Source organism: Athene noctua, chromosome 4 (assembly GCF_965140245.1).
Source record: "Athene noctua chromosome 4, bAthNoc1.hap1.1, whole genome shotgun sequence".
NCBI classification, from domain to species: domain Eukaryota; kingdom Metazoa; phylum Chordata; class Aves; order Strigiformes; family Strigidae; genus Athene; species Athene noctua.
The window spans coordinates 541,551-563,020 of NC_134040.1; the positions used below are offsets into that span (position 1 = coordinate 541,551).

At 65.1% G+C, this 21,470-nt stretch overlaps 4 protein-coding genes across 6 annotated transcripts; 1 reads left to right on the forward strand and 3 right to left on the reverse strand.

The window, feature by feature from the left end:
* Positions 1-843: 843 nt before the first annotated feature.
* VPS16 (VPS16 core subunit of CORVET and HOPS complexes) lies at positions 844-12,929 on the reverse strand. Of its 2 annotated transcripts, XM_074903666.1 has the most exons (24): positions 12,805-12,929; positions 12,328-12,416; positions 12,109-12,206; positions 10,998-11,126; positions 10,561-10,705; positions 10,378-10,493; positions 9,045-9,167; positions 8,244-8,299; positions 7,972-8,061; positions 7,482-7,576; positions 7,067-7,143; positions 6,801-6,932; positions 6,585-6,712; positions 4,958-4,993; positions 4,724-4,832; positions 4,513-4,647; positions 4,305-4,413; positions 4,094-4,191; positions 3,906-4,010; positions 3,420-3,497; positions 2,920-3,089; positions 1,840-1,936; positions 1,539-1,642; positions 844-1,321 (listed from the first exon to the last, which is right to left on the reverse strand). In XM_074903666.1, exons 1-24 carry the CDS (start codon positions 12,855-12,857, stop codon positions 1,177-1,179), a joined length of 2,517 nt encoding a protein of 838 aa, XP_074759767.1. In that variant the 5' UTR covers positions 12,858-12,929; the 3' UTR covers positions 844-1,176. The 2 variants fall into 2 exon arrangements, with proteins under 2 accessions (XP_074759767.1, XP_074759768.1); XM_074903667.1 differs by lacking the exons at positions 6,585-6,712; positions 6,801-6,932; positions 7,067-7,143; positions 7,482-7,576.
* A 712-nt stretch (positions 12,930-13,641) lies between these two features.
* LOC141959532 (putative N-acetyltransferase family 8 member 5) lies at positions 13,642-15,688 on the reverse strand. 2 transcript variants are annotated; one of them, XM_074903669.1, is made up of 2 exons: positions 15,595-15,688; positions 13,642-14,559 (listed from the first exon to the last, which is right to left on the reverse strand). In XM_074903669.1, the coding sequence occupies exons 1-2, from the start codon at positions 15,678-15,680 to the stop codon at positions 13,860-13,862; spliced, it is 786 nt and encodes a 261-aa protein (XP_074759770.1). In that variant the 5' UTR covers positions 15,681-15,688; the 3' UTR covers positions 13,642-13,859. The 2 variants fall into 2 exon arrangements, with proteins under 2 accessions (XP_074759770.1, XP_074759771.1); XM_074903670.1 differs by lacking the exon at positions 15,595-15,688 and adding an exon at positions 15,294-15,484.
* A 470-nt stretch (positions 15,689-16,158) lies between these two features.
* Positions 16,159-17,493, reverse strand: LOC141959533 (putative N-acetyltransferase camello). Its single transcript, XM_074903671.1, has 2 exons — positions 17,437-17,493; positions 16,159-17,161 (listed from the first exon to the last, which is right to left on the reverse strand). Exon 2 carries the CDS (start codon positions 17,151-17,153, stop codon positions 16,485-16,487), a length of 669 nt encoding a protein of 222 aa, XP_074759772.1. The 5' UTR covers positions 17,154-17,161; positions 17,437-17,493; the 3' UTR covers positions 16,159-16,484.
* Positions 17,494-17,762: 269 nt separating this feature from the next.
* On the forward strand, positions 17,763-21,308 carry LOC141959534 (uncharacterized). The gene is made up of 2 exons (XM_074903672.1): positions 17,763-19,367; positions 21,149-21,308. The coding sequence occupies exons 1-2, from the start codon at positions 18,357-18,359 to the stop codon at positions 21,233-21,235; spliced, it is 1,098 nt and encodes a 365-aa protein (XP_074759773.1). The 5' UTR covers positions 17,763-18,356; the 3' UTR covers positions 21,236-21,308.
* Positions 21,309-21,470: the final 162 nt, after the last annotated feature.

The window sequence follows — 21,470 nt, forward strand, 5'->3', positions numbered from 1 at the left end:
CCAGCGGTGCCGCCCTCGGTCCCCAGGTCACCCAGCTCCTTAGTCACCAGAACTCGGAAAAACAGCTCAGGGTGTTCTCTAACACAGGCTTAGTCTGTGCCTAACTTTCTCCTTACCACACGCCTAGTCTACGCTTAACTTTCAAATACCCAGCCTTTCTAAATGGCTCACTCCAAATTAATCCCTTATTTCTTATCTTTTGTTTCGTCTAAAACATGCGGTCCCTAAAATCGAGTTTGGTTAATTCAGCTTGACTGGGGTTTAAGCCAGCCATGATGAGGGGCTGTGCAGGGGACAAACGAGCAGCATTTGCATCGAACTGTCAGTGTTGTTCTTAGATCACCCGTTTCCTATTAATTAAACCTATGAGACAATATCTGCCAACTATTCATGCTATTATTCTCTACATATAATAACACCTTAATAAAAATTCTAAAAGCTCCTTCCTTTTACAGCCACCTGCAGGCGCACGGTGAGCAGTGAACAGACGACCTCAGCTCAGCAGGATGTAGAAGAAATGAAACTGTCGATGTTTTGTCATCAGTTGGGAGTTTGCGCCCAGGGCAGCGGGGTTTGCTCTTGGCAACGCTCCCCCTTCAGCAAACTTGAGGGGGGGGGTTGTCACAATTCAGCGTGTCGCCCCGATCCCGGCTGCTGGTCTGAGACCTGCACCCCCCAGCTCCAGTCCTCCCTGGGGCCAACCCCAGTGCCTCCCTGAATGCCCTACAGCCCCCCTCTGCCACCCCCCAACCCTGCCCTGGGTTCAGTGTCCCCCAGAAGCCCCCACAACCCCTCTCTGGGGGTGCTCATCAGGCTGGGGGGGCTGAGCACTGAGACAGGAGGGGGAAGCTTTTCACTTTATTGAGCACAAAAGGAAAGGGACAGAGGGTGTGAGGTGGGGGGTCCCCTCTGCCCCCCGTTTGCTGGGGGGGTCCCTGCAGGCACTGGGTGGGGGGGTCCCACTGCTGTATCTCACAGGCAGGGAGGAAAACCTCGGCCGCGTAGCAGCTGCCAGGGGGGACCCCAGCCCTGCCCTAGGACACTGACACCCTTCTGCCTCCCTGCCCTCATCCCTACCGAGAGAGAGGGGGGGAACAGTGGCCCCAGTGGCAGTAGAGACCGCCAGGAGTGCATGGTGGGCAAGGGGGGGGGTTAGGGCCCCCCCAGTGCTGGGGCTCACTTCTTCAGGAGCTGGGCTCGGGCCCGGTTCAGCTTCTCGGCCACGGCGGCGTCGGTGCTGGCTGTGCACTTGGACAGGACAAAGTTCATCTCCGTCTCGTTCTTGTGCTCGATGGCAGCGTCGGCCGCCTGGTCCAGGTCCCTGTGGCAGAGGGGAGGGCGCTGGGGGGGGGCGTGGGGACAGGAGGGGGGACACCAGCCCCAGCCCCCCCCATCCTGGAGGCACCAGGCTGCAGTGGACAAGGCTCAGGGTGCCCCCCCGCCCCAAGCACCACCAGTTCCCCATGAGGCCCCCAAGTTCCTGCAGGCTCCAACTCTGCCCCCCCGTCACCCCCCCCGCCAGGGCCACGCCAACGCACCCCACGAGGACGAAGGCTTTGACGCGCTGCTCGGGGGTGACGCGGGGCGCGTACTTCTTGGCCTCGTAGCGATTATGGTGCTTCACCGAGATCTCCACGAAGGGCTGGAGAGGAGAGGGCAGGGCAGGGCAGGGCAGGGCAGGGCAGGGCAGGGGGGTGCTGGCTCCCAGCCCCCAGCTTCAGCTTTTGCCCCACATCAATCTGTCCGGGCTGCTCCAGGCAGGGCCCAGGGCCTGGCCCAGCCCCACAGTCCCACCCTGGGGCAGGGCTGGCCCCCTCCTCCAGCCAGGAAAGCTCTTACCAGGTACCCGATGGGCGATTTTTTGCTCTTGGAGAACTTCTCCAGCTCCTCCCAGTCCCCGCGGTTGGCCAGGGCGCTGATCTTGAGCCACCAGTACCTGGGGGACACAGGCCAAGCTGGCAGCGCCTGCAGCCCCCCAAGCCCAGCTCCTGGAAGCTCTAAGAGACGAATCCCATGTGTTTTGTAACTGATAGCCACTGTGCCAGTAGGGGTTGTGCTGGGTTACAACAAACCACCTGTGCTGATGTAAAAAGTGCTGAAGTGTTCAAGTATTGCGGCCTGAACAGGCTCTGAGCTGGAGCTGCTGACTTAGGATGTGATCATTAGCAAAATATGTATGCTCGTTAATGAAAGATGTAACTTAGCTATCATATACTCATTACTGATAATGAATGTCATGAAAACATGTTTATCCCGAATATATTTTTATCCTTCTTTGTGTAACAAGGCCACGGAGCCAGCTGCCCGGCCTTGGGAGCAGCCGCGTGGCCTTGTTCTGAAAAGAACACCAATAAATTAGATAAAACAGGGAACTCCCTTGGCTTCCTCCTTGCGCCCAGGCCAGGCTCTGGGGGAATTTAATGTGAGAGCGAAACCAGGTATTTCTGCTTAAAACAAAGGTGCCAGCTCTTCTGGCTTGCTGATTTTTGGGGGTATATGGGTGGACCCGCTCGCAGCGACTCTGGGTGCCTCAGCTATGGGTGCACCCACCCTGCAGGACTCCCCACCTGCTGGGACAGGCTCAACAAATCCTCGCTGCCACTGGGGCTCCCCAGCGGCTGCAGATCTGGATGATGGTAACAGATGCAAGTGGTGATGGATCTTTTTTAATCACTATTCTCTCTCTCTCTGGTAGTCACGATTTGATGCCCTACCCTGTATTTTCCTATTTGTTTGCTTTAAGCGCATTATTCTGTCTTGTCTTACTGCGTGTTTTCTGTTACATTGTTCAGTTATCCCCAGTTAAACACACCTACTCTTTTCACTCTAAGTTTAATTAGCATCCTTAATCAGCAAAATACTCCTGCCCGGGGTGACCCCCGGGGCTGCCCAGAGGACGCCCCCCGCCCCAGGACCCACCTCTTGTCGGGGATCTTGAACTCCCGGTAGAGCTGCTCGGCTCGTTTGTGGTGGCCGTCCAAGATGAGGTTGGAGACGGTGTCGTGCAGCGAGAGGTCGAGGTAGGGCTTGTCAAAGTCCTCCTGGAGGTGCCTCTGGAGCCGCAGGAGCTTGATCTGATCCTCTGTCGCCTGGGGAGCAAAGCGCCAGCCTAAAGCTCCCCCCATCCCAGCCTGGCCCGTGGAGCAGCGCGGGGGCCTGCGGGGCCACGTGTCACAGCCCTCGCGTTCTCTTCTCTAAATGTCCCTTCTCCCCTTTCTCTCACCCATCGCCTCACGGGCGGCACAATAAAGTTTCACTGTTTTGATTCCATCCCCTTTGGTGTCGGTCACCTTAAATTGCCCTTTCGGGATCGTGGTGACAGAACCGCGCCGATTCCACCGAGCAGGCCGTGACCCCACGCCAAGGGAAGGGCCCCCCCGGAAACCCTGCGGCGCCTCCCCGGCCCCGGCTGCGCTCACCTTGGCAGCAAACTCGTTCTTGGCTTTGTAGTACTCGTCCAGGGCGTTCTGCAGAGCTCCGACTCGCCCTTCGATGCGCTGAGGACAGAGAGCGGCCACTTCACCCCCCGCCAGCACCGCTGCCAGGCTGCAGGGACGGGGCAGCCCCCTCAGAGCCCCCAGCTGGGGCGGGGGGGGGGGGGGCAGGTCTGGTGCCGAGACACTGCCAAGGCGAAGCTCCAGCTCTGCGATGGTTTGTCCCATCCCCAGGGAGGGTCCGAGGGCTCGGCAGGGGCCAGCCCTGGGGGGGATCCTGACACGGGGCTGGGGGCTGCTGGGACAAAGCCCTAAGGGGACGATGGCCCCGGGGTACGAGTTGGGGAGTCCACCATGGGGCACGAAACTCCCCCTGCCCCTTCCCCAGCTCCCCGGGTGAGGAGAAGTCAGCCCAGAGCCCGCCAGCCCTTTCTCCCCCTCCTCCCCCTCCTCCTCCCGCCGGGCACAGACCTTCTCCGAGTAGCTGGAGTGGACGTGGAAGTTGCCGAGCTCCTGGTGATTGTCGTCCTGGTTATAGAGGTCCTTCAGCGTCTCCCGCTCCTGGTGTTTGCAGAACTGGGGAGCGACGTGGCGGGGGTGAGGGGACGTGGGGAGCAGCACCCGCCACGGCGGGGGCCCGGCCGCGGGTCGGCCCCTACCTGGCGGTACAGGCTCAGGGCCACCGGCTGGTTCTGCAGCGTCATGAAGAAGGTGCCGCGGTTCAGCTCGTTCTTCAGGTGCAGCACGACGGTGTAAACTGGGGAAAAGAGGGCGGTTGGGGGGGAACAGGGGTGAGCCCCATCCTGCAGGGCTCCCACCGCCCTCCCCTCCCAAAGCCACAAAGGGGGCTCCCCCGGCGCCGAGCCCCACCCAGGTCGGTGTCCCCGCTCTCGATGGCTTTGCCGAGGGCCAGCTTGCTCCGCTTCATCTTCAGCAGCAGCGGGACCTGCTCCCCCGAGCGCGGCTCATACTCCAGCAGCTGCAGGCGGCAGAGGGGGTGTCAGCGCACGGCCACCACGCGTGACCACCCCCCCCCAAGCCATCCCAGCTGGCCACGCCGCGGGGCCAACCAAGAGACCTTGATGGCCAGCTCCGTCCGGCCGCAGTCGTAAGCCCGGGCGGCGATCTCGGAGTAGGAGATGCCCGGCGTGTCGCCCAGCTTCTGGTTGATGGCGTGGGCCACCTCCTCATCCGACTTGTCCTTCTGCTGCACCTGGAAGGGCGTCAGGGGAGAGGTCTGGGTACGGCCACAGACGAGCAGAGCCCCCCCGAGCTGCCCCCCCCCTTACCTTGTAGCAGGCCCAGTGGGCCAGGATGCGGCTGACGCCCTGGATCTCTGAGAGACGCAGGTACTCGCAGATCCTGATGGCCAGGGGGTAGAGCCGCCGCAGGACCAGCCTGGGGGGGCACACGGAGGGGTCAGAGGAGTCAAGCAGCTCACCAAGGCCCCCCCAAGCACTCAGAGCCTGCTCAGGGGACCGGCTTGGCCCAGGCTGTTGCACCCAGGTCAGGGGGACCCTCACCTGTCCAGCAGGACCTCGATGGTGAGTCGCTTGTATCTGTGGGGACAGTCAAGGGACGTCTGGGACCTCAAAACCCCCCCGGAGCACTGGCAGCATGTGCTGGGCACCTGCCTCCCCCTTCTGGCAGCTTCCCTGCCCGGCATGCAGGGCCAGCTCGGCTCTGCAGGTGCCACAGGGCAGCTCTGGGGGTGTGCTGAGCACAGAGGTCTCAGCTGCAGAGCCCTGCCAGGGGGCCTGGGGCGCAGCCCCTGCCCCAGCGCCACGGGGACGAGTTAAGCAGCTCTGCTGCTCTTGTGAGAGACTGAAATGTCCAGTGACAGTCTCAGAGCTTGCTGGTGTCTGTGCAAACCTCCAGGACAAGCTGCGGCCTTTGGATTAGTCTAAGGGATGTCCCCCAAGGGAGTGGGGCTGTATGGAAGGCTGCACCCCCCACCCCCTTGCAGTTGCATCAACAGACTCCTTAGAAAAACCTCAAAGGGGGAGACATGGACTGAGCAAAGCCAACTGTTTATCAGTGGCTCCATCCTGTAGCCATTTGTGACTCTGTTGTGTATGCCAGACCCCACGTGTCAGTGTTAATGAAGGATAATCCCAGAATCCTGAGGTTGGAAAAGCCCTTGCAGCTCCTCCAGCCCAACCAATGACCCTCCCCCTGACCATTCCCAACTCCCCCAGATCCCTCAGCGCTGGCTCAGCCCGACTCTTCAACCCCTCCAGGGATCCCGGGGACTCCCCCCTGCCCTGGGCAGCCCATTCCAACGCCCAACAGCCCCTTCTGCACAGAAATCCTTCCTCAGAGCCAGCCTGACCCTGCCCTGGGCAGCTTGAGGCCATTCCCTCGGGGCCTGGCGCTGGGGCCTTGGCTCCAGAGACTCATCCCCCCTCTCTGCCCCCTCCTGGCAGGGAGTTGCAGAGGGCCAGGAGGTCTCCCCTCAGCCTCCTCTGCTCCAGACTGAACCCCCCCAGTTCCCCCAGCCGCTCCCCAGCAGACCTGTGCTCCAGACCCTGCCCCAGCTCCGTTGCCCTTCTCTGGCCACGCTCGAGTCATTCAATGGCCTTTTTGGGGTGAGGGGCCCAGAACTGAACCCCCTCACCAGTGCCAAGCCCAGAGGTAAGATAAGATAAAAATAGGGTAAGAGGCAGCATTTCTGCCCCAGAAACCAGATGCAGCAAAAACCTGCGGGACCAGAGGAAAAAAAACCCCAAAAAACTAAAGGTGGGCAGATATGCTCATCAGCTGATACAATGAACTGAAAAGGCAACAGAAAACTTTGCTGTGTGCCCCCACCACCGAAGAGCTGAAGACTGAGGACCAGCAGGATGCTGTCAGACCCACGGTGGTGACTGTTCTTGTGACTCTACCCCACACACTTGCTGGATTTCTGTCTTTCCCTCCCATTCTGTCCTATCGCCACCCATCTTCACTTCTAACAATAAAACCTGGTTCGGGTGTGGGGCGTTTGACCTCGTTTGTGTCTTAATCTCACTCTTGGGATCGTATTAAAACCTCCCCTGACCTTGGATCGGGGACGTCTCTCCACCTCCGGGGCAGCCAGAGCCCCGGACAGCACCGATCCCACCTGGGCCCGATCCTGCGCCCGCCGCGGGGTCCCTGCACGGAGGATACTGGGTGAAGGTGAGGGGGATGCCGATCTGGTAGTCCCGGATGGCGTTGAGCACCCGCAGGTCCTGGCACATGCGCACGAAGCTCTCCGGGGGGAACTTGTCGATGAAGCACTTCCCGAAGGAGGCTGCCTGCGGGCAGAGGAGCGCGGCGCTGGGGGGCTGTGCCGGGAGGGACCGGCCTTCAGCCTCGGCCACAGCCCTCCTCCACCTCGCTCACCCTCAGCAGCGACTTCTGGGTGTCGGGCTCGTGCTCGTAGCCGGCTGCCTCGATGCACTGGCTCACCGCCTCCGGGAGCAGCTTCTGGTCCTTGATCTCCCGCAGGTACTCGTCTGCCTTCTGGCTCTCCTTCTGCAGGGGGGCACAGCCCGTGGGGGGAGCCCCGGGACCCCCGGACCTCCCCGTGCCCATGGCCAGGGGTAACGGGGCCGGAGCCAGCCCAGCGTGCTCCGGGCCGGGCAGCACACGGGGGCGCGGGGCCGTACCTCGTACTCCTTCTGCGCCTCCAGCAGCAGAGCCCCCGGGGCCATGGAGGCGATCTTGAAGATCTCCTGGCTGGCTTCTGTGGAGATGGGGAGGGTGAAAAAGGGAAAAACAAAACCCCAAAAAACCCCATGTAAGAGGCTGCCCCAGCCCAGGCACCTCACCTGCACCCGCTGCACCCTGCTCCTGCACCACCCCACCTGCGGCTCTGGGTCCCGGCAGAGCCGGTGCTGTCCTTCAGCATTGGGGGGGACACACACGTGTCTCGAGAGGTTATTCCCCCCGCCCAGAGCCATGGCAGCTCCACTCGGGAAGCAGGAGGGTGGCAGCAGTACAGGAGGTGAGCAACAGGCGGGCTGAGCTGTGCCAGGCCTCAGCCCCCAGCCCAGCAGCGGGTCCCGCTCAGCCTCACCCCACCTGGGATCTCGTGCAGGAACTCGTGGGAGGTGCGAGACAAGATCCGGACCCCGTCCAGCTCCGGCACCAGGTAGGAATCCTCATCCAGGACAAATCTGTGCTCCCCGCTAAGGGCTGGTGGGTAACAAGGGGCTCGGGGCACAGCCCAGGGCCAAGGGCAGCCCCAGCGATGCCACGGAGAGCCCCTGCCCCCCCATTTCCAGGGGGAGGCAGTGGGGCACGGGGTCAGCACTTGGGAGGGACAGGAATCGCCCCAAAACCCCAGAGTGGGCTGGCTGGGGCTGTGCAGGGGAGATGGTGGCGGAACTGCAGAGCAGAGAACAAGGTCAACCCCCTCTGACCATCCCCAGGGGGCTGCTGACACCAGGGGGGGGCTCTGGGGACACCAGTGTGGGTGACAGGGATGGCGGTGGCCCAAGGATGGCCAGTGGGTGCCCGCCGTCTGGGCCAGCCCTCGGAAACGACACGGGTCCGTCTGCCCCAAGGATACTGGATGCACTCCGTGGAGTTCCCCACCACCATCAGCTGCCGGTCCCAGGCCACCACCACGGCACGCTGCCGGCTCCGGGGACGCAGGCACCTGCCGGGGACCCCCAGCTTACCCCCGGCCCCGCCGCAGCCCCCCCGCCCAGAGCAGGGACGTGAGGGGGTCCTGCCCACCCCAGGGAGGCAGCGGGGCGGCCGCGGAGCCGAGCGGACCCTGGCAAAGGCTCAGGGTACCACAGGGGCACGGGGGGGGCCCAGCCGGGGGGGGCCACTCACCAAACCATCTGCTTGGGCGGAGATCGGACGCTGCTGGTGAACTCACAGAACTTCTCCTGCGGCGGGAGAGAGTTGGGTCAGGGGGACGGCGGCAGGGCACAGAGGGGATAAGCGGCCCAGCCCAGCACCGAGCGGGTCCCGGCCCGTCACCAGCTCTGGAAGCAGCCAGGGCTGCGTCCGAAGGGCGAGGGCGCTGTGTGAGCACTGGAACCAGGCGTGAGAAACACCCCCCCATCGCTGGAATGCCCACACGTGGGGCAAGAAGCCGTTTGTGCTCGGCTGAGACTGAGGGAACGAAGGTGAAAGGAGAAGGATTGGTCTCGGAGGGTGTGGAGGGCAACCAGCCCCTCACCAGCACGAGCCCCGCACCATGGGGTATCTGCAGGGTAGAATCGTGACTCGCAAGCGAGGCCCCCGCGCTGGATCGACCGCGCCAGTGGTGGTGGTGAGGCTGAGACTGCTCAGGAAACGGGATTAGAAATGGGAAATTTGGGTACAGCCGTAACTGTGACCCGTAGGGAAAGAGTAATTAGTGGTGGCTGTTTGTCTGGGGGGAAGCTTGGACAGAGAAGGGGAGGGGCAAGGCTGGCAGAAAGGTGCGTCCAGAAATAGAAAAAGTGGGGAGTGAGGTAGGAAATCGGGTGAAGAATAAGAGGGTGGATGTGCTGAGGGAGGAGCACAGACACCCCGACACCGACCTGTAGCCCCGAGTCCGTGGGGACCCCGAGGGAACGCGCATGGGCAGGGGGAGGAGGGGGCTGACACCCCAAAGCCGTGCGTGGGGGGGAGCGGGGGGCTCACCTTCAGCGTGGCCAGGCCCATCCAGATGTAGCCGGTGTCGGTGAAGAGAGCCAGGCAGCGGTAGTTGAAGGACACGGCCATGTGCAGGTAGGCACCGGCGGAGGGGCTCATGCCGGGGGGCGTCTGGGACAGGGAGAGGGTGAGGGTCACACCGGGGGAACACGGGACGTGCCACGTGCCAGCCCCGACGCTGCGTGAGGGGCTGAGGACTGGTCGGAGCAGGGGTGACCCTTCCCACCCAGCACCTGCTCAACCCTTGCCCAGGATGGGGCCAGATGTCACAGAATCCCAGAATCATGGAGATTGGAAAAGCCCTTGCAGCTCCTCCAGCCCCACCATGACCCTCCCCCTGACCGTTCCCAACTCCCCCAGATCCCTCAGCGCTGGCTCAGCCCGACTCTTCAACCCCTCCAGGGATCCCGGGGACTCCCCCCTGCCCTGGGCAGCCCATTCCAACGCCCAACAGCCCCTTCTGCACAGAAATCCTTCCTCAGAGCCAGCCTGACCCTGCCCTGGGCAGCTTGAGGCCATTCCCTCGGGGCCTGGCGCTGGGGCCTTGGCTCCAGAGACTCATCCCCCCTCTCTGCCCCCTCCTGGCAGGGAGTTGCAGAGGGCCAGGAGGTCTCCCCTCAGCCTCCTCTGCTCCAGACTGAACCCCCCCAGTTCCCCCAGCCGCTCCCCAGCAGACCTGTGCTCCAGACCCTGCCCCAGCTCCGTTGCCCTTCTCTGGCCACGCTCGAGTCATTCAATGGCCTTTTTGGGGTGAGGGGCCCAGAACTGAACCCCCTCAGCGAGGGGCGGCCTCCCCAGTGCCGAGCCCAGGGCTCAGATCCCTTCCCTGTCCCTGCTGGCCACGCCAGTGCTGACACAAGCCAGGATGCCGTTGCCCTCCTTGGCCCCCTGGGCACACTCTGGCTCATTCTCACCCCCCCCAGTCCCTCTCTGACCGGCAGCTCTCCAGCCACTCCTCCCCAGGCCTGTAGCCCTGCTGGGGGTTGTTGTGGCCCAAGGGCAGCCCCCGGCATTTGCCCTCAGTGAAACTCCCCCAGTTGGGCTCAGCCCATGGCTCCAGCCTGCCCAGGTCTCTCTGCAGCCTCCCCGCACTCGAGCAGACCAACACTCCCACCCAACTGGGTGTCCTCTGCAAACTGACTGAGGGGGCACTCACCCCCCTTGTCCAGATCACCAATAAAGATGTTAAACAGGAGCAGCCCTGCAGTACGTGCCCGCCCGTGGGACAGCGCGGGGACAGGGGAAGGACCTGCCAGTGAGGAAGGGGGGGTGCAAATTGCCCTGCTCTCCCCTCCAGGGCCGGCTGTCGCAGCTCACTCACCACCACGGAGCAGGAGGTGTTGTCCAGGAGGTAGAGCTCCTGCCCCACCGCCAGCAGGACGATGGTGACTCTGTCCTGGGACAGCACGGCCCAGCACGAGGGTGGCTTCTGCAAACCTGCGGGGGAGCAGCGTGAGGCCCCCGCGCCCGGGAGGAGCGGGGGAGCCGCGGGGAGGGGACGCACCGGGAACCTCGGGCATCCTGCGCAGCTTCAGGTCGTCGATGTTGGTGGCGAGGGAGAAGCGGTGTGCCCCGGTGAGGATGGCCACGCCGGTGCCGTACTCTGTGTGGAAAACCTTGGCCTCCAGCACGTGGTTCTGCAGCACCTCCTGCACCACAGAGAGAGCTGGGCCCGGGCTCGGCACCACGCTCTGGGGACAAAACCTCCCCGGGGAGGAGGAGGAGGTGTCCCAGCTCGGACAGACCTTGCTCCACAGCAGAGGGCTCCGTTCTGGCCCCAAGGGCCACGGAGACAGTTGCCAGCTCATTGCCAAAGGCTGGCAGCCCTGCAGGGAGGCTGGGAGAGCCCCGGGCACCCCGCTGTGCCCCATGGGGGGGTTCTCCACGGCACAACCCCAACCCTGGGTACCTCCCGGGCTCCCCGAGTCCTGCTCCACTCACGTTGCCCATGCTGAAGTGGCGCTTGAACTCGCAGAAGAGGTTGTAGATGAGAACGGTGCCGTCGTCCTGGATGCAGAGCAGGTCCTCGCTGGCCGTCCAGCCCAGCTGCACCAGCTGCCCGCTCTTCCACTGCGGCAGGAGACACATCAGCGTGCCACAGGGCTGCTCACCTTGCAGCCAGCCCAGCCCCAGAGACATCCCTCCAGGAGACGTACGTGAAGCCCACGGCCACAGCTGGGCATCTGGAGGTCCCATGCCGCTGGCCACCCTGGCTCTGCAGGGCCCTGTGCTCCCAGCAGCCTTCCCTGGCCCCCCACATCCCACCAGCCCCGGGCAGTGAGGACGGGAGGACGCTGCTGCGGCACCAACGCTGCAGCTCCCGTCCCCTTCTCCCAGGGCTGGGCAGCCTCCTCTTCCCTACAGCTCCCCCCACTCCTGAGCAGCTTCTCCAAAGCTTTCAGGGGGCTCCAACGAGCTGAATCCCAGAACCCCAGAACCATCTGGGTTGGAAAAGCCCTTGCAGCTCCTCCAGCCCAACCGTGACCCTCCCCCTGACCGTTCCCAACTGCCCCAGATCCCTCAGCGCTGGCTCAGCCCGACTCTTCAACCCCTCCAGGGATCCCGGGGACTCCCCCCTGCCCTGGGCAGCCCATTCCAACGCCCAACAGCCCCTTCTGCACAGAAATCCTTCCTCAGAGCCAGCCTGACCCTGCCCTGGGCAGCTTGAGGCCATTCCCTCGGGGCCCGGCGCTGGCTCCTTAGCTTCAGAGACTCATCCCCCCTCTCTGCACCCTCCTGGCAGGCAGTCAAGGTGCTGAGGACACGTGATAGCACCCAGCTTCCCCATGGAGAGACCAGAGGAGCCGCCCGAGGGTGCCACAGGCGAGCGGCACGGGCAGAGGGCACTGCCGGTCTCGCGGCCCGGTGCTGCAGCCGTTACGGCCTTTGGTGCCCCCGAAGCCCCTTCGCAGTCCCCCTGCCCGCGGGCTATCGCTGTGAGGGGCAGAGCTACAGCCTGTGGTGTTGGGACTGGCCTAAGCTCCCGGCACATCCCAGACCCCCAGGGAGCAACTTAAAGGAGGGGAGGGGGGGCAACCCCAGGCCAGCTCACCGGGATGCTGGCCAGGAGCAGCCCCGAGGCCGAGTAGATCTCCAGCAGCGGGCGGGTGCTGGGGGATTTCTCCTTCCGGACGTTGTTCTTCATCAGAGCTGCGGGCAGGGTGGGACGGAACAGAGCGTCTGAGCCGCGGCCCCTCTGCCCTCACTGCCGGGGGGTCCCGTGTGCCCGGGGGGCTCCTGCCCCGGCGTGGGAGGCTGGGCCCGGCCCTACCTATGGGTCCCCCATACGGGGCGGCCGCCACCAGGCAGTCCCGCAGGTCCTCCTTGAGGCTCCACTCCATGGTGTACAGCTCGAACCTCCTGCAGGGCGGACGGACAGACAGATGGATGGACGGGCAGCAGACCAAGGGATGGGGGGGGGGGGGCTGGGACACTGCCCACCCCCCCAGCTGGCCCTGGGACCCCGCAGCCAGCCCCGGGACCCTCCAACCAGCCCCGGGACCCATGACCAGCCCTGAGCCCCCCCACCAGCCTCGGGGCCCCCCAGCCAGCGCTGAGACGCACCCGACGAGTCCTGAACGCCCCCGTCAGCCCCGGGACCCCCTAACCAGCCTCAGGACCCCCCCACCAGTCCTGGGACGCCCCTGGCGAGTACTGGAACCCCCCTACCAGCCCCGGGACCCTCCAGCCAGCCCCCCGGCCGGCCGCAGGGACGGGGAAGGGGCTGCTTCCGGCCGGCCCCGCTCACCGGTAGAAGGCCTCCTCGCCCAGCGGGTTCCAGTTGGCCGTGTAACAGTCCATGGTGCCGCCACGGGACGAACCGGCCGCTGCCGGTGCCGGTGCCGCGGCCTCTGTTTGCGCTTCCGCCCGCCCCGCCCCGCCCCGCCCCGCCCCGCCCCGCCGCGTCCCGCCCCGCCGCGACGTGACGTGATGACGCCGGCTCGGTCGCCGCCATTTTGGGTGAGGGCACGGGTACAGGCAGGGAGAGAAAAGGCACCGCCGCCATCTTTAGTAAGGGCACGGCCGCCCGCCAGCTCCTGGGCCCCAGAGTCCCGTGTCACCGACGGTGTCCCCTGACCCCCCAGATGTCCCCTGTCCCTCAAGGTGTCCCCTGCCCCTGGGGGTGTTCCTTGTCTCTCCAGATGACCTCTGTCTCCTGGGGTGTCTTCTGTCCCCCAAAGTGTCTCCTGTCCCCCAGGGAGTCCCCTGCCCCCTAAGGTGTCCCCTGTCCCCCAAGGCGTCCCCTGCCCCTGGGGGTGTAGCCTGCCCCCCAAGTTGTCCCCTGTCCCCCTAAGGCGTCCCCTGCCCTCCAAGGTGTCCCCTATCCCCTAAGGTGTCCCCTGTCCCCCAAGATGTCCCCTGCCCCTGGGGGTGTCCCCTGTCCCCAGGGTTTCCCCTGTCACCACTGCTGGATGACCCCCCCTAGCACCCCGTGGTGTCCCCGATCCCCCCTGTCCCCAGCACAGGGATTCTCCTGCCCTGTCCCTGTCCCCTATGGTGTCCCCTGTCCCCCACGGTGTCCCCTGGGATGGCTCAGGGACGGCCCCCAGCCCTTCCCGCGGGCAGCGCGGGCACTGCCGAGCCATCGGGTCTCTCTTTCTTTATTTCTCACGGCTACAAAACTAGGAGAGGCCGCGGCAGCCCGGCCAGGCACTGGCCTCCGTCCCCCCGCCGCTGACACCGGGGCCTCGGGTGCCGGGGACGGAGGAGCTGCAGCGGGGCCTCGTGTGCTGGTGCTGGGGTGGGTCGTGCCGCGACCGGGCCTCGTGTGCCATGGCCGGGCCTCGTGTGCCACGGCGGTGGCTAGCGTGGCGGGGCCGCGGCGTGCCCGGGCAGGTCGCAGCGGTAGTGGAAGATCTGGAAGCAGAGGAGGCTGCCGAGCAGCGAGGGGCTGAAGGCACCCACCCTCCTGAAGCCCTGGCCCTCGTAGAGCTGCTGGGCCGCCACCTGCACCATGGAGGTGGAGAGAACCACCGCGCCGTAGCCCCGCGCCCGGGCGAAGCGCAGCACCTCCCCGCAGAGCGCTTTGGAGATGCCCCGGCCCCGGTAGTCCTTGCTGACCGACATGCGCTTCAGCTCCAGGGCCACCCCTCTCTCGGCCGGGTCCTCCGGCGGTGCCACGGCCACCATACCCACCACGGCCCCGCCGGCCTCCGCCACCCAGAAGCAGGAGTCGGGTGCCCGCAGGTAGCTGGTGGGGATGTCGCAGAGGTCGGTGCTCAGCGCCTGGCACACGTACGAGGTGCTGAAGGAGCGGACCAGGAGCCAGATGGCCACCAGCGCCAGCGCCACTGTCCCCAGCCCCAGCACCCAGTAGCCGGCGGCCGCCCGCGCTGCCGCGAAGAGGACCAGCAGCCCCAGCTGCACCCGCGCCGAGCGCAGGACGTGGCGGTAGCCGGCCGGCGCGTGCTCCAAGATGCCGCGGGCGAAGAGGGTCCGGACGGTGTCGTAGTCCTGGTCCCGGTACTGCCGGATGCGGTAGGACGCCATGGGCTGCCGGCACCTGCAGCAACGGCACGGAGCGGGGGGTCAGGGACCCCCGGGGTAACCCCAGACCCTGCGGCCAGGACGGCACAGCCGGCAAACGGGCAGGAATCGCTGCCCGGGCACCACGCAGCCGCGTGGGCTCCTGTCGGCTGGGCACCGGCCTGCGCCCGCGCCGCCCTGCCGGCATCGTTACCCTCTTCTCCCTAAAAATCCCCATCGCCGGCCTTGCCTGGGGTGGGCAGGGGGGCAGCGGGCTGGGGGGGTCCTGTCTGCCCCTCGATGGGGCCTCTGAGATTCATCCCACACGCCCCAGGGCAGGGACACTTGGGAGGGGGGGAGCAGGGCCTGCCAGGGGGGGACATGAAGTGGCAACCAGGAGGATATGGGGGTGCCTACCCACCCCCCCACTCCCCGGCACTCACTGGGTGCCCGTCCTTCGCCTCGTGGTGCCGTGGTGGGCACAGAACCCCCCCCCCTGGCAGCTGCTCGGGCATGCCGTGGGCTTGTGACCCTGATTGGGGGCGGGGGGGCACTGAGCCACCTTGGGCACAGGGACCTCGAGGAGCAACGGCTCCCCCCGCTCTGGGGAAGGGGTTGGGGGCCCCGAGCTGCCAAAAACCCCGCGGGGGGGCTGCGCTGGCCTCGTTACTGGGGGATAAGGGAGAGCGTGGCCTCAGCCCCCCCCTTTCCTGACGTCCCAGCCCTCCACATCCCCCCTCCCCTCAGCAATCACCCCGTCCCCCCCCTAACCTGCTGCTGCCGGCTCTGCCGCTCGGCAAACCGGGGACCTGCAGCTGTGCTGGTCCCCCGGGAAAACTGGGGGGGCCCCTCACCAACCCCTGGGGGTCCCCTTTATGAGGGGGGGGGGGCCCTTTTTCTTCCCGCAACCCCAGCGGCACAAGCTGGCAGCTCCCAGCGCTGCCACAAAGATGTCGGCTCCGTTCAGCCCATTTTTCTTTTTTAAGAGGGGGGGGGGTATCTCGCCCAGCTTTGGGAGGGTGGGGGGGCTCTAGTGACAGCACCACCCCCACCCCCCCAGCTCGGCCCTTACCCGGGGCTGACGGCGGCTCCGGGGACGCAGCAAGCGCAGGCGCTGAAGGGGAAGTGCCGCCTCCGCCGACGCCGTGATGCTGCCATAAACCGAGCCCTGAGAAGGTTACGGGGTCACGCTCAGCCTTGGGGGGGGTGAATTGGGGGGGGGTCAGTCCTACGCAGGGGATGGGGGACCCGGGCAGTGGCGGGGGACGGGCAGAGCCCGTCCCCCGCCACTGCCCGGGTCCCCCATCCCCGCCAAACGGAGATGCTTCTACACCGGACCCCCACGGTGGGAGAAATCTCACCGAGGGGGGGGCCCAGCCACATTTAACCCCTTTTTCAGCCCCCCCTCTTTTAGGGCGGTGAGGTGGGGGGGGCTAAACCCCACCGCGGGGACTTTACCCGGTGCTGTCATGCTCCCAGGGCTCATTTTTCGGCCAAGTCACCTTTCATCCCCCGAGCAAAGGGTGCAAGGAGCGGGGGGGGGGGGGGGGGCACACAAGGAGCTGGGGGGGGGGAAATAAGTGTGAAAAATGACCTGTCTGGCGCTGAGAACATTTTTTTATTTCTCCAGCCTGACCCGCAGGCAGTGGGGTGAGGACAACACACAGCCGAGGAGGGGTCCCCACTGTGCCCCACAGGGGACACAGAGGCGCCGGGGTCAGGCAGGAAAACCGTCCGTCCCCCCCCCCGTGGAAAAAAACCCTCCTGGGAGGGCTCGGTGCTCCCGCGGCACGAGGGTCCCTACCCCCCGCGCCGCCGTGCCGCACGCTCCCTGAGATAAAACCCCGCGCGGCCCCGCGGCACGAAGCGGAGCGGGGAAATGGGAGGGACGGGACACACACAGACCCCCCCGGTGCCCCCCCGACACGGCGAAAAGCAGCAGCCGGGTGCGTGCGGCGGGGCTCAGGGGGCGGCGGGCAGGTCGTAGCGGTAGGTGGTGACGGTGCAGTTGGCCAGGCGGCCGTAGGCCGTGGGCAGGACGTAGCGGCGGTGGCGGCGGAAGCCCAAGCGCTCGTAGAGGGCACGAGCCTCGTGTTGCACCATCAGCGTGTTGAGCACCACGGCCCGGCAGCCGCGCTGCCGCGCGAAGGCCAGGGCGGTGCGGCCCAACGCCGTGGCGATGCCCAGCCCCCGGTAGTCCTTCCTCACCGACATCCTCTTCAGCGCCAGCTCGCCGGGGCCGCCGTCGCCCGCCGGGCGCACGCCCACCGTCCCCACCACCCGCCCGTCCGCCTCCGCCACCCAGAAACGGGCGCCGGCGCTTTCGGCGTAAGCGGCGCCGATGTCCCGGAGGTCGTCGCCGAGGCAGCGGTCGATGTAGGTGCTCCAAGCCCAGCCCAGGAGGTGCCGGGCCAGCGCCAGGAGCAGGGTGAGAGCCAGGACGGGCAAGAGGAGGGAGCGGGCGCTGGCCAGCAGCAGGCAGAAGGTGCAGCCCAGCGCCAGCAGCGCCCAGGGCTGCCGCAGCACGTGCAGGCACAGCGCCGGCGCGTACTCGCTCATGCCGGTGGCGAAGACCTCGCGCACGGCCTCGTAGTCTTCCTCGCGGTACGGACGGATGCGGTACTCCGCCATGCTGCGTGCTGGGGGGGACACGGGGAGCGTTGGGGGGTGTCAGCCCTGGGAGGTGCCCCAGCACCAGCACCACTACCAACGTCACCAGCACCACCACCGCCACCAGTAACCCCCATCAATCACCACCATGATCACCACCACCCCCCCATCACCAGCACCCCCTGCCGCCGGGGCAGGCTCGGGGGTCCCACGGCGCAGGCACCCGCCGCCCGCAGCCCCCCCCCGCCATCCCCCAGGGACCTTCCCCCCGCCCCCGGGGCCCCCCGGCCCCGCCCCCGCTCACCGCGCGCCCTCCGCCCGCACCAGCACGCGCCTGACGCTGACCGGGCTCGCGGCCCATTGGCTGTCTCTCCTTCCGGGGACACGCCCCTGCCGCCGCCACGAGCCAATAAGCACCCAGCGAGGGGCGGGGGGGGCGGAGCCGCGGGACGGGAGGGCGTGGCGCCGGCAGTCACGTGCACAGGCCGGGGGAGGCTGGGCACGCTGCCGGGGCGGGGCCATGGGCGGGGCCAAGGGCGGAACCGCAAGTTGCGGTCGCACAGTTGCTCTTTAGGGCGAGGGGCGGGGCTTGCGGGTGGGCGTGGCCCCCGAGGGGCGGGGCTGCGGGCAGGCACCGGGCGGTGCGGTGGGCGAGCCGGCGCTGGGCGGCCCGGCGGGCCGGAGGAGCTCCAGGGCCTTCTCCAGCCCCCACGGTCCTGGGGTTCTGAGTCGACGTGGCCAAAAAACCCCACGGGGCAGCGGCCGGGCCGAGCCGCGGGAAGCCCCCGCGGGACAGCGCGGGAGCGAGGAGCCGCCGGAGGAAACGCGGTAAGCGCTGAGCGGCCGCCGAGCTGACCGCGGTCGAGAGCCTGAGCCGCGGCAGGAACACGTGCTGCCGTGACGGTAAAGCGCCTTTCCTCCGCCTCTTGCGCTTCCCGGACTGTCCCAGCCGCCATACGCCACGAACGGCGCCCGGACGGGGACCCGAGAAGGCGGCGGCAGCTCGGCTGGACGGGGCTTGCGGGGAACAATCACCCCGTGCCGGAGAGGGGGTGAGCAGCGAGGGCGCGACGGGGAAATCCATCCCGGCGGAGGGAAAAAATGTGATTGAGATGTTTAAGCAGATCTTAAGCAAGGAGGGACGGACTTCAAGCGATGCTGATCTGACGCGGTTACTGCTCAGGGCTCAGGAGAATGAGCCCGCCTTAAACACTCGCACGCTGTATGACTGAGCAGTGGGACCGCGCCAGGGCCCGGCTCTGGGATAAGGCTACCAGAAATGATAAAGAGGCAGCCGATTTGTTGGCTCCGTGGCGGACACTCTTCGAGGCGCTGAAGGCTTTCGTCGGCTCCAAGAGTTTGACCGACAAACAGCTGGAGTCAGCGCTGCCCCCAGCCCTGCCTGCGGCTGCCCGCGGGGCAGCGTGCTCAGGTCCCCCCGACGACCCCTTCGATCCGGGAGAGACAAACCCTGGCAAAGAGCTGGATTTATTCCCACCGGCCCGGCTCTCCCTGGCACCGCCACTCTTGTCCTCCCCCAGGAACCGCTGGAGCGAGCTTTACCGCCGAGCCCGCCAGAAGAGAGATGCCGAGTGCTCTCCCGTTCACGTTCCACCCTCAAACCGCTCCCCGGTGGCACCTGTTGAATTACGACATTACAAAGGGGCTTCGCAGATCGGCGCAGGAGAATGGTGTGAGAGCCCCTCACACCGTGTCGCTGCTGGAGGGGATGACGGGGGGCAGCGCCCTCACCCCCACCGAATGGACCTTTATCATGCCCCGGATAATAACCGCTCTGCAGGTCGCTGTGCTCTCCTCGGAATGGAGGAGAAGCGCCTCTTCGCAGGCGTTAGAAAATACACAACGCGCTTCGGGTTCCGCGCTGGGGGGGGTGGACGTGGCAGCCCTCCTAGGGGAGGGGTGATCCCATTCACCTGCCGCCCAAGCCACGATACCAACAGAAGGGCTCGTGCAACTCCGGGAAATTGTACTAAAGGCCTTCGGGAAGGTCCCCGAAACAGGGCAGCCCACTCGGTGCTTTATAAACATTCTACAAGAGGCCCGGGAACCTTTTACGCACTTTTTAGATCGCTTGCAAGACAGGATAAACACGCAAGTGGACAACCTGGTGGCCAGAGAGTTTTTGTTGAAGCACCCGGCCGTGGAGAACGCGAACCCAGATTGTCAAAAAGTCTTAAGGCCAATGCGGAATCCAGACCCCCGGTAACAGAAATGGTAAGATCGTGTCAGATCGTCGGCTCACAAGCTCACCGGGCCGCGCTGTCAGCGCAGGCGCTCGCTGCCCTGAAGGTGTCTCCAGGCTCGGGTCGCTGTTCTACCCGTGGAAAAGGGGGGCATTTTAAGACAGACTGCCCGTGAAAAGCCAATCGAGCCCCTGGGCCGTGCCCCTGGTGTCAGAAAGGGCGACATTACGCCACGCAGTGCTGGTTGAGATTTGATATAAAGGGGCAGGCTTTGGGGGGCGGGGGGAGCGGCACGGCAGCGCAGGCGGGAACCGTGCGGGGACCCAGAACTGACACCCCGGTGTGAGCAGCCCCCCTGCACGTGCTGGGAGGGGGCAAGCGCTGTCTTGGTCGGGAGAACACTTGTTTCCCAGCAAGGACTTTTTGTATTACCAGGATTTTCTGAGGCTGATTTCACAGGCGAAATAAAAATAATGGTGTGGACACCTGCCCCCCCCGCCCCCCCCTCCCCGCCATCGTATCCTTAGCGGAACAGAAATAGCACAACTGATTTCTTTTAGAGTGAGTGTGCCAGGAGCCATCCATCGGGCCAGAGGAACTGGGGGGGGGGGGTTGGCTCAAAGGTTCAACCACAGATTTTGGGGGCACAACAGTTACAACAGTTACCACGCACCGTTCAGTGTTCCTGGCGCGGATCCACAAATCGCAGACCACGGTGGGGCCCAGCGAGGTGGCTACGACCTGCCTCCTCGTCACCACCTTCACCATCCTCGCCGGCGGGCTGACCATCCCCTGGTTCCAAACCGACCGAGTGGCTCGCTAACGCAACAGGACAAAATGCACCACGTCTGCCAACTGGTTCACCCGCAAACCCCTTTAGCGCTTGTCTAGTGGGGATCCCAGTAGAGAACTGGGCCCCAGTTACCCATCAGCACAGTGGGACACTCATCAAAGCTGATAGCAGGGCTGGGTGGGTGCCCCCTTCCCTATGCTCCAAGAGAACCACCAGAAATCGATGTGTTAAGCTCTGTAAAAATGGCCTTTTGCTTATTAACTATTCAGGCAAAACCACCTCTCTTGTCCAGAAGGTTGACTCCTCGTTGCCTGTCTGCAAAAACGCATCAGACTGGTGTAATCAAACAAACGTAAACATTTCATGATCCATAAACAAGCCTTTAAGTCTGCCAAGAGGTGTCTTTTTTATCTGTGGGGATAGAGCCCGGGGCTCCGTCCCCTCCCTCTAACAGGAGCACCCTGTACCCTCGGGCGATTGACCCTCCTCACCCCAACACCCCAACCACGCAGGCACCCGCCGCGCACCCACCCAAAGGAGCAGCACGCGCGTCTGGCAGTGCCTGTGATGACAAGGCAACACTCTGGAATCCTACTGAGACAATATTTGCCTCTTTTCTCACGCCTGGTGCTGCTGCCGCAAGTGCTCTTAGGCGATTAAAGAAGTTGCCAAACAAACCGGCGCCACAATAATTGCGCTTTCACGCCCGCTCTTAGGTGTCGATTCAGTCAGACACGCTGCGCTGCAGAGCAGAGCGGCCACGGATTTCCTCCTTCTAGCCCGCGGCCACGGGCGCGATGGGTTTGTATGAATTTCTCTGACCGTTCTGAGTCGGTTCGCGACAGTTATAAAAACCTTGACGCAGTTAACCCAAGATGTACGAGGAGGCAGCGGGTGGAATCCTTCTGCAGGACTCCTCCCCGCGTTGAGTCTTTGGGTCAAGCAACTAGTAACTGTGGCTGCTGTGTTGCTTTTAGCTTTGGGGGGAATTATCTGATGCATACTGTGTTTTTTTGAAGCTTGCACAATCCTGGATCGATAAAACTTTGAAACAAGCTTCCCAGGTGCAACTCCAAAACAAAGGAAGGGGAGAAGCAGCCAGCTGAGGTCAGCCCTGCGCAGCCCCGGGCGAGCAGCGAGGCTGCGACGTGGGGGTGAGGTAAGAAACCGCCCAGTTGTGTCAACGTGGCCAAAAAACCCCACGGGGCAGCGGTCAGGCCGAGCCGCGGGAAGCCCCCGCCGCATCGACAGCGCGGGAGCGAGGAGCCGCTCGGCCGGCGCGGCTCTGAGCCGTCGGAGAAAACGCGGGTACGCGCCGAGCGGCCGCCGTGCTGACCGCGA